The 18224-nt window shown below is 39.3% G+C and overlaps 1 protein-coding gene across 5 annotated transcripts in view; it reads right to left on the bottom strand.

Moving 5' to 3' along the window:
• The window catches only part of CELSR2 (cadherin EGF LAG seven-pass G-type receptor 2), a 98047-nt gene that overhangs the window by 42864 nt on the left and 36959 nt on the right, over positions 1 to 18224 (bottom strand). For all 5 annotated transcript variants that reach the window (XM_039323237.1, XM_039323240.1, XM_039323241.1 and 2 more), the window contains exons 3-5: positions 9571 to 9793; positions 3894 to 4009; positions 3556 to 3644 (exon numbers count right to left, since the gene is read on the bottom strand). In XM_039323237.1, coding sequence (XP_039179171.1) covers positions 3556 to 3644; positions 3894 to 4009; positions 9571 to 9793 — 428 coding nt within the window. The remainder of the gene's footprint in view (positions 1 to 3555; positions 3645 to 3893; positions 4010 to 9570; positions 9794 to 18224) is intronic.

The raw sequence follows: 18224 nt of genomic DNA, 5'->3' as shown, positions 1-18224 counted from the left end.
TCAAGTTATGAAACTCTAGGTCAATACAACATGCTAACTACAACAATCTATGAAAGCACCTTTGGTTCCAGTTTTGCTTTTTACCTTGTAACTTGTCAGGCACCTATCTTTTTAAAACAAGGGTGAAAATTTGGGAGGGGGGGAGGAAGAAATTGTTCTATGGCACTAGCTGGAGGCACTGGTAGCAAGCACCCTCCCACATTAGTTAGCAAGAGCTGTCTGCTGGCACACAAGCACTGTGCCTGGGTGAAGTACCCCCAGGCAATCCAACTCATCAGTGCTGACACCTGTACAGTATTCAGAAACATTCCCAGGAATGGGAGGAACAACTCCCATCCCAAATAAAGTGCTTTCAAATTAGAGCACGGAGCCAAGCCAGACTCCTTTAAAACTCTTAATTTGTCACAAAAATGTGGTTCTGTTTTACTGGTACCTTTGACATCTGCATTTGATGGGGAAATGAAATAAGCACCGGTCAAACAAGAACAAATGCAGCTCACAACAACAGATGGCTAATTGTGTAGTCTAACATGACATTTATCTAGCACGATGTCAATGCTAAATAAGTGTCAAGATAAGTGTAGTGATTATCTGATCATTTTTTTTGTGTGTAGCAGAAGTTCTTGCCTAACAGGTACTGTATTGATGCAATAGCATAAACATTAAGCAAATGAGAGGAATGCCTGTTAACTAGACTGGATCTTGGCATCAGAATTTTCATTCAAGCTCTGAAAGACTGGGGCCTTTTACAGTATCATTGTGAAACCATTTAGGAGTCTCAGTTCAACACAACATGTATAGCTGAATTAGTTTCTCTGTCCAAACCCTACAAAAGCATAATTATTAAAGCTGAACGTTTATTAAGTAAGTCAGTGTCATGAAAATCATTCAATAGGATGCTCTGGATCTGCTTTTTCACGATGCAACTGCTGAACATTATTTTTTTTTAAACGGATTTTGCCTGTCTGACGTGATCATCTAGGAAGTGGATGCTTTAAATCCCAACTCCTTGAGAGGTGCAAGAGAACAACCTTACATGTCCCAACACAGTGGAACAACTTGCCCTTAGAGGTATCCCTGCCCTCTAGCTCTCAGCCTAGACCAGTGGTTCTCAACCTGTGGGTCGGGACCCCATTTGGGGTCGAACGACCATTTCACGGGGGTTGCCAAACAACGCAGTCCGCCATTTTTTCCCCCCTTTTCCTTAGCTGTGCTACTCCCTTTTATTCTATTGGCTTTTGAAAGCCAGTAGAATAGACTCTCTTGAATAGAGTCTAATTCTCTTGGCTTTCAAAAGCCAATAGGAATTGCCCAGGCTGTCTCTGCCCTGCTGAGCCTGCCAAAAGTCCCATTCTGCAAACGGTGCTGCACCAGTTGAGTAGTCCTCGACTTACGACCGGTTGAGTAGTCATCGACTTACGACCAGTTGGGGGTCGCGGCATTAAAAAGGTTGAGAACCACTGGCCTAGACCAAGGGTTCCCAACCAGGGGTGTGAGATGATATTCCAGGGGGTACAAAAACTTGGGTTTAGAAATTTCAAAATTATAGTGCATATGCATAATTCATTGCCATTATTTCAAACTTTTGTAAGGGATGTGAGAATATATCAGAAGCGTTCTAGGGGTGCGGGGTATAAAAAAGGTTGGGAACCGCTGGCAATGAAGGCCATTCTTTTAAGGGACTTTTAATTCTGAATTTTAATGATGAAACAGGCTGCCAGGTTTAGTACAACCTTATTTTGATTTGGTTTTATTGCGAAAGGTTTGTGGATGTTATGATATTTTATGGAGTTTGATACTGTATAACTCCTCAGAATTTTGGGATTATATAAATAATTGCAACAAGCAAGTACATAAGGCTGCTTCAAAGCTATTCTTGAAGTTCTTTCAGCTTTTGCCAGGATAACCAGTGAGATGAAACGTCTGCTGCTTCCCTCCATTAGCGAACTCAGGAGAAATGTCTTCTGGACATGTAAATGCACATTTATAATGCTTTGGGAGAGCCCTGAAGCAACCATGCTGAGCCTTTGAGTAGCCGTGGCTCCTTTGGGCTTCAATATGTAGTTCTACTTCAAATAATTTGCTCAGGGCTTTTCTAAACTTATTTTTCTTGACGCTTTCTCACATCAAGTGGGCTGGTCTATGATCAAGGTTTTTGTATCTTTCAACTGATCATCAGTTCAAGCAGTGATTCCTGGATGAATTGGATCAGTGAATGAAAAATGCACTGACCCTAGAAAAGCAATGGTAATTCCCTAGGACAACAAGGAGACAGCACACAGGAATCTGGCTCAAAAACAATAACTATGAGAAGGATCTTGGAGTCCTAGTGGACGATGACTTAAATATAAGCTAGCAGTGTGCAGCAGCAGCCAAAAAAGCTAATACAATCCTTGGTTGTAGAAACAGAGGCATAGAATCAAAATAGAATAGTATCACTTTATAGAGCCTTAGTAAGACTACACCTGGAATACTACATCCAGTTTTGGTTACCAGATTACAAAAAAAGATGTCAAGACTTTGGAAAAAGTGCAAAAAAGAGCAACTAAGATGATTAAAGGCCTGGAGACAGAAACATATGAAGAATGATTGCAGGAATTGGGTATGGCTAGTCTAGAGAAAAGAAGAACTAGGGGTGATATGATAGCAGTATTTCAGTATTTGAGGGGCTGCCACAAGGAGGAGGGGATCAACCTATTTTCCAAAGCACTTGAAGGCAAGACAAAAAACAATGGATGGAAACTTATCAAGGAGATCAACCTGGAATTAAGGAGAAATTCCTAGCAGTGAGAACAATTAATCAGTGGAACAGCTTGTCTTCAGAAGTTGTGGGTGCTTAAAAGACTGGACAGCCAGCTGTCTGAAATGGTATAGGTTCTTCTCCTTGAGCAGGAGGTTAGACTAGAAGACCTCCAAAGTCCCTTCCAGCTCTATTCCGATTGGTTCTGACTGAACTATAGAGCACAGGAGGACTTCCCTATTGCTCCTTTCCCTCCTCCAGATTAGTATCACTCTCTCCATTCCGCTCCCACCCACCAGCCATCAATGCCATTGTATTCCCTTGGGCAGCCTTTTTCGGCCCGTGCTTATTAACTGAAGCAGGCTGTGACAATTGCACCAGCTGTTCACCTCTTCTTGCCCTCTGTCAGCATCCCCCTATTTAGCGATTGGCTTCTTGGACTCAATCATGCTGGGACCACCACAGCTCTCTCTCTCTCTCCACTCCCCCACCACCACCATGCTTCTGCGTTTAGAGCACTATGAATACTAATAGCTGGGGATACCCAACAGCTTACAGGAACCGAACATTTTGAGGCAGCCATCATGACAATGACTCCACAATCAAAAGCGTCTTTTAGTTCTTGAATGTTTCATAGAAAGTACCCTCTTCTTCCCCTAGCAGCAAGATCTCCAACTACAGGTAATGACATGTTACCCAGGGGATACCAGTGGGAAAATTGGCATAAAATGAGCAGAATGCTTCAGAGGTCCCAAGAGGATTGCTATGCTATTTCAACACTAGGCCTGGTGCAGTTCAGCACAAAATATTCTTACCTTGTTATAATAGTGCAGGTGGACCGTGTGCCACTGTCCATCGCTCACACCTCCGGGGAGGAATGGGGCAACTGTGCTTGTGGTTTCTCCTGAAGGAAAGATGAAACACCGTTCAGGTTTTAAAAATAAAATCTGAGGAGAAAAAGAGTAATTTCCCCATCGTTTTACAAAGATTCTGAGAAGCAGTGAGGGCACCAGAGCTATAGCATGCTGAGTGAAGGAATATTGGTAAAGAATATTGCTAAAGATTTAGAAAAATAAGGTACGGAAAGTAAAACCTAAGGTGGAGTGTTTATAAACCAAAGTAAATTGACAGATACACTGGAGAGCAATCGTACCTGCTGAGAAAGTAAGCTGAACTTGCTCTTGAACGATTTCCAATGCAACAAAATCATGCCGTTCATTGAAACGCCCGTTGTAGAGGAGAAGACCATCCCGTTCCTTAGTGGCAAACCTGCCCAAAAAGAAGAGAAAGTCGAGCCTCATTCCAAGCATCCCAATGCCCATTGCAAGATGTTCATAAGAACTAAGGTTTATTTGTAGGATGTGAATTTTTGTCTGGGCAGAAATCTTGCAGCTTCTACTGGCTTATGAAATGAAAAGAGTTTAGAAAGCCTCCCAGAATGGATTCCCACGCAAAGCAATATAAATTGTATCTTGAACTGTTATCACTGGATCCCATATACTTACACACAATTTTCCTCTAAAAACATTCACACAAAGAGAGAGTTCATATACAACATTCATAAATACACACAATTTACCATGTAGAAATTTGGGGGATATCCTGCCTCTGAACACAGGACTTGTTGGTTGCTAAGTGCCATGGTTTACCTAAGGAAGCAAGCTAGATTTAACAAAGGCATTCCTTTGTGATTAGACATGTAGTTCCTTCATACAAAGGAGTGCCCAAAAGGCTGGCTCAGCTGTGACTCATCCTGGAACTCCCCCCCCACTCCCCACCTCAACCCTCCATTCATTCACTTTGGTTGCATTGTGTGGCTGTATATAAATAAGGAATAAGAGTGAAGAAAGAGACAACAATAAACATGAAATAACAATTTCTCCAATGTCAGTGGGAAGCTCTTCAAGTTCTGGAAGCGATCAGCGATCAGCCATTTGAACTGGTTAATGCTGTGCTGGGAATATTATGAGAATTTGATTACCACTCCCAAAATCAAGACTACAGAATCACATGTTGTTACTGGGCACATAATGACAAGAAGTATCAAGTTTCAGTCATAGTCCTTAAAGGAAATTCCGAGACAGCCCAGGACATTTAAAGTCTTGACGAAGAGGCCAGAAAGCACGGCATCCAGGTCAAGTTCAAGAAATGGGATAAGAAGAGTAAGATTTTTGTTAAGTCAAGCAAGAAACCGGGGTAACAGAAATAGGGATTAGTGGGCAAATTGATCCAATAATATCCAGAAAATGATATAGTTGTTTTGGAAGAAAATTACACCCTCACAACTTGGGGAAAAGTGCTCAGTATAAATTAAAAGGTTTTGCTAGCTACTGATTAAAGCTTTGGCCAAAAAAACCTAGAAACTGGGTTTTGCTTCATATATCACAACTTAACTTATAGCCTCACACCTTCGTCTATTCCTTATTTCATTAGATAGCTAGGAGGAGAAAATACACTAATGGGTTGCTTCAGGAAATACAATGGGATGTTCAGTTGATTTACAGTATACTACTGCTTCTGGGTGATCTATAGTGAAACTTCCACTTTGTTAATGTAGCGGTCAGTTTTTCTGACAACATCAGAAAACACAAAATTCCAAAATAGATAGACAAAAGATTCAGATACTCATTAACTTCCATGTAATTATGAAATCAACCTCTCCCAATCTATTTCAACTTCAAACTTGCTAGGATGCCATTTTTAGGTGCCTCTTTATTGCGTTACTAGTGGTGGAAGATTTTTTTTTTTTTTTTGCAAAAGATTCTCCTTTCCAAGTTCATGATCATGTCTGCTTTAATGTAACTGCTGGATCTCCAGAACAAATTCAGCTGATCATCAGGCACTCAAAGGTTGCTTACTATGATTTAGTCTAAAGAAATGGAAATAAATCTTCAGAAAACCACTATAGTTAAGATGATCTTTTTTAATTAATTGCACACTGACATATTAATTGTCTATAGTCAGAATACTGGGAGTCTTTTTTTTTTCCTACAATCTTCTGGTAGAACAAAGAACACCCATTTACTAGTTTTAATCCTTATAGCTTCCTGGCACCACATCAAAAATGTAATCTGGTAGAAAAAAGTCCCAACAAATAAGCTTAGAGGTGTCAAATTATTCCATCTTCTCTCTTCTGATAAATATAATGAGAATTATATCATTGTTTATTTCATGTAGGCTTTCATCAGAGTATGTTGCTTACTGCTACTCATTCTTAGAATGTACCATTTCTAATTGCAAATGGGAAAATAACACATGAATGCTTCTCAATATAACAACCGGAATTATCTATATATAAGTTGGGCAGCTATATAAATTTGTTTAATAAAAAAATAAATATAAAACTTATAAAAATGAAAAGTATTCTCTTAATTTGTTATGATGGAAGCTAGTCTTCTCCTGATGTGCCATTATTCTCATTCTCACTTTCTGTATTTATTGGAAACTGTATATAGGCTGATTTATCCAAAAAAGACTAAAACACCATCCATACAAGTCAGTTAATATGTTTTGCATTTTAGTTGTCAGTGATACTTGTAGACTATTTCTGAGCATGGAAGCCTTTAAAGGCTCCCAATGATTTTAAAAACATAGATGTTAAGTAATAATGTATTTTTAAAATAAGCAGCAGCTCAGAAAAGTTAGAAAACACAAACTATATAAATTATGGGTCTTCATTAATTTCTACCACTTTGAATTCTACTGTACCTACTTTACACATTTCATGATTGGTATTCATACATTGAAAAAGATATACAATGTTCTCTGTACAAAACTACACATCCACACCTTCATTTAAGATATTAGCTCTTTACTACTGGTTCTGAATGTTTCATTTGCCCTGCACAACCTTGTGAAGTAGGAAAGGTATGCTACTAATGAAATTTAGAACCTCACTCCTAAGTTGCCATTCAGAAAATTGAAGGTGGTCAATTAATATCTTGACTGGCATAGGGAATCGGGAGTTGCTGCTGGTTAGCTAAAGCAACTTTTGTAAATATTTTAAAGTTACATAATTGGACATAGCCAACTGCCAATTACCAATTCTGCATGGCTGCAAGTTTTTCTTTTTATTATTGCTACTTCAAATACACACTTGTCTATTCTTTAACAACAACATGTTTATTCCCCAACATTCATTCTTAGAGCCAAAGGAGCAGAAGCACATTCTGTTCTGATACCTGCAAATAAACTTCTGCTCTTAAGTATCTCACTGGAATATGTGAAATTACACCTGCTCAACATATTCTATTTTATTAAGGTTGCTAAAGGGTATTTAGTTCTGATCTAACAAGGACAAGAAGCAACGGGTGGAAACTGATCAAGGAGAGAAGCAACCTAGAACTAAGGAGAAACTTCCTGACAGTTAGAACAATTAACCAGTGGAACAACCTGCCTCCAGAAGCGGTGAATGCTCCAACACTGGAAGTTTTTAAGAAGAGACTAGACAGCCATTTGTCTGTAATGGTATAGGGTTTCCTGCCTGAGCAGGGGGTGGACTAGATGACCTCTAAGGTCCCTTCCAAATTGTTGTTGTTGTTGTTGTTGTTGTTGTTATGTGAGGGATAGAGACATTTTAAAACATATATTGGTAAAGGGGAAAAATGTGTACTTCATAACTGGTCAACTAATAGTAAAACCGTTAATTTTTTAAAAAAAAATCTAATTCCCTAGGTGAATTACTATACAGGTAGTCCTCAACTTACGACCATAACTGAGCCCAAAATTTCTGTTGTCAAGGGAGACATTTGTTAAGTGAATTTTACCCCATTTACAAACTTTCCTGCCACAGTTGTTAGGTGAATGAATGCAGTTGTTAAGTTAGTGCCAAGGTTAAGTGAATCTGGCTTCCTCATTGAATCTGCTTGTCAGAAGATCGCAAAAGGCGATTACATGACTCCAGGACACTGCCACTGTCATAATTATGAGTCAGTTGCCAAGCATTCTTAATTTTGATCATGTGACCATGGGGATGCATCAGTGATCATAAGTGTGAAAAACTGTGATAAGTCACTTTTTCAGTACCTATCTAACTTTGAACGGTCACTAAACGAACTGTTATAAATCGAGGACTATCTATAGCAGTGGTTCTCAACCTATGGGTCGGGACTCCATTTGGAAGGCCGCCATTTTTTCCCCCTTTTTCTTAGCTGTGCTACTCCCTTTTATTCTGTTGGCTTTTGAAAGCCAATAGAATAGACTCTCTTGAATAGAGTCTAATTCTATTGACTTTCAAAAGCCAATAGGAATTGTCCAGGCTGTCCCTGCCTTGCTGAGCCTGCCAAAAGTCCCATTCTGCAAATGGTGCTGCACTAGTTGAGTAGTCCTCGACTTATGACCGGTTGGGGGTCGCGGCATTAAAAAGGTTGAGAACCACTGATCTATAGGCAAGAATAGAAAGTTTCTCAAATCAGGCATCAACTATTCTTGTTTTTGTCTCTTACCACGATTTATTTTGCAGTGGTATCTGAAATCAACGCAGAGCCTCACACAAGAGGCTCTTCTAGATTACCAAGTGGCTGAATTATTGGAGCAACCCCTTCTGCAGCAGGTGGGAAATGATAACCCACAGAAACAGTGAATGGTGAGCCTGTCAGGGCTGAAAAATACAGTTCCCATCTGAGCAAAGCAGATCCTCCATTCCCTTGTGACCACACACAGAATTGCTCTACTGGGTAGATTCATTTTAGACTGTTAGCACTTGGCAGTTTCCCCCCATTTCCCCCCCACACACACACACACATACACAGTCCCAGAGGAAAAAGTGCGTGACAAATATACAGAGCAGAACTGGAGATCACTGACCCTTTGCTGGGGACAAAAAGGCTTTGGCTGGCTGGCTTCTTTGTGCTAGGCTAACAAAAAGGATGGAATTGGAATAATTATGGGTGGTAAGGCCAGGAAATGGGGAAGGCTCCATGATCTCATCAGAGGAGCTGAAAAAAAATAACATCCTTACAACAAATAAAGTACTTATATGCCCATTTACACTAAAAGGACAAAATGAGAAGTGAGATACACAAATCCCCAAAATTTTGCTAGACTTTACTCTACGAAAAGTTCCTTTCTAGCTTAACACTATTGCTAAAACAGAAAGAGGAAGACATTTGACTATTCAACAGGTAGTGCAATGTATCTGAAAACTGAACTTCAGATTCAAGAAACTAAGCGGTCGATAAGGTCCAGATGCCTGTGATAGCTCTCAGCCTCCATATACATAAGCATACACAAATCTAGTATAAACAGCAATTGTTGGAAGTGGAGAGATACATACCGTAGTTCTCATTTGTTCAGAGATGGACCTATACAAGTGTAACAATATCAGTGCTTACTTATATAATTTCCTGCTGTGGGTAAGGGTCTAGATCAAGGAGATTCCCCTGACACATATGGTATGTACAAGTCTTTTTAATTTGTCTGACATGACTTTTCAAATCTCAGCATTAAAAAAAACATGCAGAAGATGAAGCAGAAGTTTGTATCAAAAGTTTTAAGACTACAATTTTAAACACATTTAAGAGGAGGTGGTCCATCTGGACACATTACCATTTGCAAATGCTTAGCTCTGTAACATTATATTTGAAGAACTGGTTAATCACTTATACTTTTCTAATTATATTTTCTGTTTAAAATCTTTTTTTCTCGGGGCTTCATATTCTGCCCATTTAAAAAAAAAACTTTGAGAATGAAATAGATTTTTTAAAAAACAGGGATAGTTACGATGGTCACCCTAGTCCAGAATGTCAGGAAAATTTAAGGAAGGACAAAATAATGTAAATATAAATGTAAGGCCATATTGGACTTCTCTTTTTCCTAAGCCAAGTACTTACGTGAGAACAATGGTGAAATGGAAGCGTTGACGCAGCCCCTTAAAAGTAAGAAAGGAGTGGCCTGGGAAACTGCGGGTACTCATCTGACAGTACGGCTTCTCGTAGTCTCCAGAAAGGCAGTCACATTTGAAACCACCCACCAGCAGGTTGACACAGGTGCCACTGTTCTTGCAGATACCAGGGGTACAGCGGCCCAAGCGGGAATTCACTTCACAATTCTCTCCTGTAGCAGAAGCAAAGAATATCTATCAACCAACATACATATTCTCCACCTGCCTTCTCCATATTTCTCAAAATTAGTTAACATTCAAAGCTACTCCAAGCCCAGTTGAATTTCTTCCCACAAATGCATTTGAAGCAAAACATTTGGATTCGGTGGTATAATTATATATACTACTAGTAGTATTTATACCATGTATAGGCTACATCACTCGCCTTCAGGTTCAGGAAAAGTTGCCAGTGATGCATTGGGTACACCTGTGCAAAGATCCACTTGGCCACAGCTACCACCTGCTCTTTGAGCAGAAGCTATGAGTTCCAATATAATCAAGTTGCACACCAGTCTTGAGTGGTGAAATGCAATCCCACCCAAGATCAATAATGAAAAATCTTCAGACCTAGATGACTCAAATATTTGCAGCTACTCAATCTTGTCAGAATTGAGCCTGCATTTGTTCCTCCTCATCCAGATATGCAGAGCCTCTAGACCAGTGGTTCTCAACCTGTGGGTCGGGACCCCATTTGGGATCGAACGACCATTTCACGGGGGTCGCCAAACAACGCAGTCCGCCATTTTCCCCCCCTTTTCCTTAGCTGTGCTACTCCCTTTTATTCTATTGGCTTTTGAAAGCCAATAGAATAGACTCTCTTGAATAGAGTCTAATTCTATTGGCTTTCAAAAGCCAATAGGAATTGTCCAGGCTGTCTCTGCCCTGCTGAGCTCGCCAAAAGTCCCATTCTGCAAACGGTGCTGCACCAGTTGAGTAGTCCTCGACTTACGACCGGTTGAGTAGTCCTTGACTTACGACCGGTTGGGGGTTGCGGCATTAGAAAGGTTGAGAACCACTGCTCTAGACACTGGAACATGACTTCAATGGCATTGCTTAGTCAATCTGGAACTGAGATGTATTATTGGATGTCATCATTGTTATGATAATATGTGACCCAAAGATCATCCAACGGTTTCATGTACATGTTAAACAGATGGGGGTAAGAGTGGTAGCCCATAGGTAAAAGGCTGTAGGCTTCATCTCTCATTCATGTTAACATCTGGAACCAGCCACAAAGAAAAAAGAGACAACCCCCCCCCAAAAAAAACCTTGCAGCCAGTGCAGAAGGATATTGTGATTAAAATGATTAAAGACATGAAGGAGCACAAGGAAAGATACAGTACTCTCATCCTGGTTCACCACAGGTCATCAAAAAGCATACCCAATATTGTCTCCATAATGTGATCCAGCCTGAAACTCAACTGAAATGGGTTCAGATAATCCATCTTCTCAAATATCCTTGGATGCTAAAGCCCAATCTCCTTTTCCACCACCTTTCCTAAAAAGGGATGGTTGGAGGCTGGATGGAAATTGTCTCAAATCTTATTGTGGACAGTCCATGGCTTCCTTTAGGGCCGAGGGCACAACTTTCTTCCTCAAAAAAGTGGATGTCATATTGACTCAATAACTACCATCGTCCCTCTTTTCAAAGCCAAGGGGAAATATTTTATTTTCTCAAGACTCTTAACCTCTAGTTTTATGCTACTTTCAGCTGTTCTTTTCTATTGCCTGTTTTGATCCTGTTACAATTCTGATTGTTCATATTTGTGAGACTACAGAAATTATTTTAATGTAATTTAAGGTTCTGACTGTTCTTTTTGATTGTTCTACATAAGCAGAAAGACTAAAAAAAAAAGAACGCTCATACACTCCCATGATATTAAACACTGGCCCTTTTTAAAATGATGTCCAACTTCTTAAGATAACTTAACATAACTCTGAAAATTAGCAATGGAATATCAAATTTCCACTTGATTCTCAGTTACCAGTTTTAGGCAAGTAGTGGTTGGGATTTCCCACCAATTAAGGCAGAAAATATTTGGCACAGATAAATAGTTAAATAATCAAAGTTATCATTTTAGCACTAGAACACAAGAGCAATCTCAGAAAATCTCTGGTCATATCATATAAACCACTTGCATGTTGGGGCAAGCTGAATTAAAACTTGATTAGAAAACCTAGCCCCAACAAGTCTGATTCTCCAGAGTTTACTCTTCAATTTGCTTTAGTGAAAAATTTCATTAACCAAAAGATTTAATGTGGCAAATATCTTTGATATATTCTATCAATATGCATACAGCTGCTTTTGTTAATAATGGAACCTGCTTAACAATGGGATGTCTTCAACAAAATTATGTTCGCTTCCAAAGCATGTGTTATAAACAAGCAAATCTGTTCCCTGTATTATTAGCAATCTGAAGGAGTGATTTCAGACAGATTTATGTGAATATTTTTATTACTTTAACTCTATCTGTTGTTCATTTCTCAATTTCTAGATAATGTAGAAAAGCTGAATTTATCAGGACTAGTCTTTGATGGATACAAATAAACGAAGCTGATAATTTAATGCCACTTTTTATCAAGAATTTGTATATTGAATGCTCTTGTATTGGAAACAAAGAAGACCCAAGTTCTGATTTTAAAACATTTGCATTCGTTTGTTATAAATTTCAAGTAACCAAAGCCGCGATTCATCTAAACTAAATAGCTGAAACCCAGACATGTTTTTGTCCCCACCAGCTTTTTGTTTTACACCCTTCCTTTCAACCTTGTTTTCAGATTTCCTTGTTTATTTTTCATTACCTTCAAAGGTTTCTTCTGAATCCTAACCAGATTGCCAACCTTAGCTTCCCTCCTCTCTCATTTCTGTTTTAATTACTGGGTTCAGGCAACAACAGTTTCATTAAGATCCATTGGAAGCTAACTGGCTTAGCCACATGACCTATTTTACACAAACATTCCTCTATTTGAATGCTCCAGAATCCAGACTTTTAACTATCATTATTCCCAACCAAGGGAGCCTAGAGTGCTATGGTCCATGGGGCTGTGAAGAATTGGACACGGTTTAGTGATTGAATATCAATGACAACAACATTCCCGACCAGTATAGTCAATATAGCTACATCTCCTCACACATCTTGAGCATATCAGAATCTGTCCCTAATCTGTTCTTTCAGGTTTTCCGATGATAACTGGGTCTATCCATCTTGCAACTGATCTTTCTTTCTTCTCTTTCCTGTCACCTTCTTACCTTGAAGCCTTTTCCTGGAATCTAGATCTTCATATAACATGTCTGAAGTAGGATAATTTGAGCCTAATCATTTGTTCTTCAATGCTTATCTCATAAAGCAATATAAAATTGGCTATTTTTTTTTATTAAAAAGTTTTATAAATTTTACAGAAAATAAAAGACAATACAAAAACAAAAAACAACATATACAAATAAAAACAAACATTACCCAACAAAACCCCCCTTCCCCCACCCCTACCCAACCCCCCCCTTCCCCCCCCCAGGGCCTCCCAGAGCAGAATATAGGCTTAATTAAAAAAAGTTTAAAAATTTTATATTTATATAAAAAAAAGAATATAAAATAGAATATATATATATATATAAAGTTAAAAATTATGAAAAAACTATATAGTATTTTTTATATCAAATTTAAATTGTATGAATTTTATCCATTTATCCCAAACAGCAAGAAATTTCTCTTGCGTTTGACCCTTTAAGAAAGCCGAAATCTTTGCCATTTCCGCCAAATGAGACACTTTAAGAAACCATTCCTGCAATGTAGGCAAAGATTCCTTCTTCCAATATTGTCCTACTAACAGATCTCAGGGACATATTTGCATAGGATCCTGCAGAGTTATATACTTTAGATTGAACTTACACATTTATACTTGGCAGTAGTTGTGAGTGCTCCAACTTTGGAGATTTTAAAGAAGAGATTGGACCATTTGTCTGAAATGGTATAGGGTTTTCTGCTTGAGCAAGGGGTTGGTCTAGAAGACCTCCAAGGTCCCTTCCAATTCTGTTATTCTGTTTTTGCAAACAAGTATGCAAAGGTCTGAAGTCTTAGTGCCACTTCAAGAGGGGTTCCCAAAAGAATTGTGTTAACTTGCAATCCAAGAAAATCCCCATGAAGATTTTCAAGATGCTTTGTCCTAAAATTGCAAGGCAAACCAAATGCATATATCCAATTCTCCTCCAACACCAAAAAAGCTAAGATTGTAGGAATTCAAAAGTTCAGATTTCAAGAGGAAAAGCAAGCCAATGTTTTTCTGTAAGTCCTAGCCAAATAATGATAGAATGTATTAGAGGAGACTTGATCCTAATCATCTGAGCAACATTATGGGTTCTACCCCAACAATCGGATAACAATTTTTATTTGTAAAAGTGTTATATTTTAAAAAATAATAATAAAAAAAAATATAATTTTGGAAGTTGTAGTTTTTCTTATTGGAACAAATTCTAGATAAATGAGCTCCCTTCTATGTATCTGACCTTTCTTTTTCCACTTTCTCTTTTTAAAAATCCAGCTCCATAGTTGTGGCAAAACATGCTAAAAACCTTACATCAGGAAATTATTCACATGGATGCAAATCTCTACTCAAAGATTTAAGGCTACAAAGAAAAAAAAACATCAACATGAACTCTGACCCACAACACCTAAATTGATGTGAATGCCATGCTAATCATTATGAATAGCACGATTTTATGGCAGACAGAAAAGGCCCTGATTTATTACATATCAAAGCTCTGAAAGTTAAGAGACAAATCCTACTTTTTGAAGACGCTGTATACTTTAAAGTTGATGAAATAAAAACCAAATGTTCTACTGTATGTGAATGTATAAAGGTATGTTATGCTTTTAAAAATTGACCAGTTAGATCTCATAACATGACTACGGCTGTAGTTAAGACTAATAGGGCTGTGTAATGTTTCAGACATGATTCGGAAGAAGTGCTTTGGAATGTATGAAAGTGTTAATGTAGAATAATTGCCCGATTTATTAGAGCCATTGGAGGGAGACTTCTACAGCAGCCATTTGATCTTAGAAACAGTTGTGGGTGCTTTAATCGTTCTCAGAGAGTTTGTTTACACTCCCGCACATTCTGAAACACTTTTTCTGAATCATTCTCAAATAACTGCATAATAGCAATAGCAACAACACTTAGACTTAATAACAGCAATAGCAATAGGACTTAGACCCGTCATAGTGCTTTTACAGCCCTTTCTAAACAGTTTACAGCAGGGGTGTCAAATTCAATTTCATTGAGGGCCGCATCAGCATTGCGGTTGCCCTTGGGGGGGCGGGTGGGTGTGGCCAGGATGGGTGCAGACTACTGGGTGGGTGTGGATGGAGTGGGTGTGGCCTACTGGGTGGGCATGACCAGCTCTATATTGTTCACTCAAGGGTGCCTGTAGGGGCCTGGGCAGAAGTGGGACAGATCTGAGGGTCTCTGGCAGAAGGGGGTGGGACCGGGGTAAGCGCCAACGGATGGTGCATTTCTTCATTCCTCACAAAGGGTGACACCTCCCCAGCATGCACCCAGGGAGCGGGGCCAACACAGCAGGGGCTGGTTCCTCGCTGTTTCTGGACGGCCTTGTGGAGCTAAGACTGAATGCATTTCAGCATAGATGGCCACCACAAAATTGTACATTGGCTCCCGGCTGGCCTGGGTCAGGGCCAAGGCAGCAGGGGCCGTTCCCTCACTGTTTCCAGGATGGCTTCACGGGCCACATGAAACCACTTCGCGGGCCACATCCAGCCCCCGGGCCTTGTGTTTGACATGTCTGGTTTACAGAGTCAGCATTGTGGGAAGAATCCAGAAAAATAAATATTTTGGGAAATATTAAAAAGGTAGAATATATTTCTCCAAAGGAATAATGGAGAAGATCTTTAAAAGGCAGAAACTTCTCCCTCTCCCCAGCCAAAACAACTCAGCAGAAACCAGCTTTTAGAAATGCAGATGTAATAATCCATTCAGGAAGGTTGGGGCCAGGAAGCTAGAAGCTATGAGATTAGGAAGACAAAGACCTCTAAAATCTACATATCCCACCCAAACTCTAAAAGACATGACCTTTGGGGACATAATAGGATTAATCCACCAATACCAAAAGAGCACACTCAGACTCAGGTCAAAGTACATGACACAGGAAATACAAAGCCTCAAACAGGAAAAACCTCAGGAGCCCCAGAAGGTATAAAAACCCACCACTCCCAGCAACATGTGGTCAGATGCTCCAGAGCCTCATGACTTGTGGGTCTGCTTTTCAATAAACTCCAACCTTCTTTCTAAAGCATTTTGTTTATTTCCAGTTGGACTGGATCCGGATGATTTCTTTCATGTCCAAGAATCTGGCTCCTCATTTTACCGATCTCGGAAGGATGGAAGGCTGAGTCAACCTTGAGCCAGTCAGGATTGAACTCCTGGCAGTCGGCAGAATTAGCCTGCAATACTGCATTCTAACCACTGCACCACCATGGCTCATAACCGTAATAATCGGAGACACTGAACTTTGAATATCTTTTATTAATGAATTGAACTGAATACTTTATTTGACCATGTGTGATTAGACACACAAGGAATTTGTCTGTGGTACAAAAGCACTCAATGTACTTGCAAGGAAACAGAGAAAATAGTAATAGTAGTAAATACCATTTGCATGCAAGCAAGAACTGGTGGGACCATAAAATAGAGAAAGTAATAGAAAATGAAGAAGCTAACGTGCTCTGGGACTTTAGAATCCAAATAGATGGGCATCTGCCACATAACACACCAGATTTAACAACTATCAATAAAAAAGACAAAGAAATCTGGATAATGGACGTAGCAGTACCTGGAGATAACAGAATAGAAGAGAAGGAACTTGAAAAGAGAAGAAAATACAACTAGAGGTAGAACAACTTTGGCAAAACAAAGCAAGGGTAGTTACAGATGCCTTAGGAGCAATCCCAAAATAAGTGGAGCACCATTTGAACACCCTCGGCATTGACAAATTCACCATCAGTCAATTGCAAAAGGCAGCTTTACTCAGAATAACTTACATTCTGCAACAATATCTCTAACACCATAAAACCGTGGTGGCAAACCTATGGCACGCGTGCCACAGGCGGCACGTGGAACCGTCTCTGGTGGCACGCGAGCCATTGTTGGGCCGAGCTGCTCCGTCCTCTTCTCTGCACATGTGCAGTCTGGGAATAGGCAAGAGGCTATAAAAGGAGCAACTTTCTGCAGAAGCAGCATTTGCTGCAGACAGCTTGAGAGCGAGCACAAGTCGGAGCGGACAGCAAGCGAGTGAGCGAGCACGAGCTGACAGCTTGGTGGCCACGCCCACTCGGTGGCCATACCCACCCAGCACCTGGTGATGCATAAGAGGATTTTGGGTTGCAGTTTGGGCACTAGGTCTCTAAAAGGTTCGCCACCACTGCCATAAAACATCAACCTCTGCATGTCCCAGGTTTTTGGGAAGGACTTGATAAGTGGATAAAAATGACAAATCCAGACTGAACATCTGGCTGATTGTGCAATGGACCATAATAATAATACCAATAAAAGGAAAAAGGAAAGAAGATAATAAATATTACTACTAATAATAATAATACTAAGCCACGCTTTATAAGTTGATATACATACACATTAGACAGAACTGTGAGTATTAGGTGTTTAGCAGAGTGATGTTATGATCTAGAAGATATTTATCATCTGTGGAAAATTATGAAACTTCCTTGAAGTATAATTTGAACTGGAAAGAAGCCTTAAAGGGAATTTCAAGAAGCTGTTCTAAAGATTTTTGGATATGAGAAGCAATAATTTGATGGGCTGCAGACACACCATTTTGCTGCTGGACTACACATCCCTATCTGGTTTGTGAGGTAATTTAATAGAAACTTATTTCTATGTTATCCTGAAGTCACTTAGGAAACTGCAGGACAGGTTCAAATTTCTCCCTAGGGAAAAATGGGGCTGCTATAACTATACATAATAACAGGAATTTATGCTGAGGCCATATTACAAAGTGTAATGATCCCTCTGGCCATATTCCATCTCTGACATATGCAGAAATAGGATAGGGATGGGAGGGATTGGATAGTTGTTATAAAATGGCTTACTGAATTTGTAGCTAAATCTAGCCTACTTTCTTGACCTTTATCCTCAATATAACCTTCACATAAGTCTTTTGACCATAATGAATATGAAATGTATTTTATCAAAAATATATAGAATTTTTCCTGCAGTGTTGATCCCATTTTTCACACCCAAGCTAGAAATGTTAGTAATGCATGGTGAAAGGCATCACAAATTAATGTTGAAAAAATTCACTTTCACAAATGGCCCAACTCTGATTTAGGATTAATTTCTGAAGCACCAACTAGAATAAATTGTAAATAAATGTATTACATTTAATAAATGTAAGTTACCTAACTCTGAGAAATTTCTGAGCTTTTTTCTTCGGTTGCATTCAGCAAACCGAAGCATTTAAGAGGCCTTGGACATAGGGTTAAATGATACCTCATTATCCGTACACATGCCATAATTATGCTCTTAAGTGAGAAGCAGGTGTTTGCTTTAATAACATAATGTTAGCTAGCAGGCTTATGC

The sequence above is a fragment of the Crotalus tigris genome, unplaced genomic scaffold, assembly GCF_016545835.1.
Source record: "Crotalus tigris isolate CLP2741 ecotype Arizona unplaced genomic scaffold, ASM1654583v1 scf7180000024167.7108832, whole genome shotgun sequence".
Classification (NCBI taxonomy): domain Eukaryota; kingdom Metazoa; phylum Chordata; class Lepidosauria; order Squamata; family Viperidae; genus Crotalus; species Crotalus tigris.
Note: the sequence above shows the minus strand (reverse complement) of the source record. Positions and strands in the feature narration are given on the sequence as shown.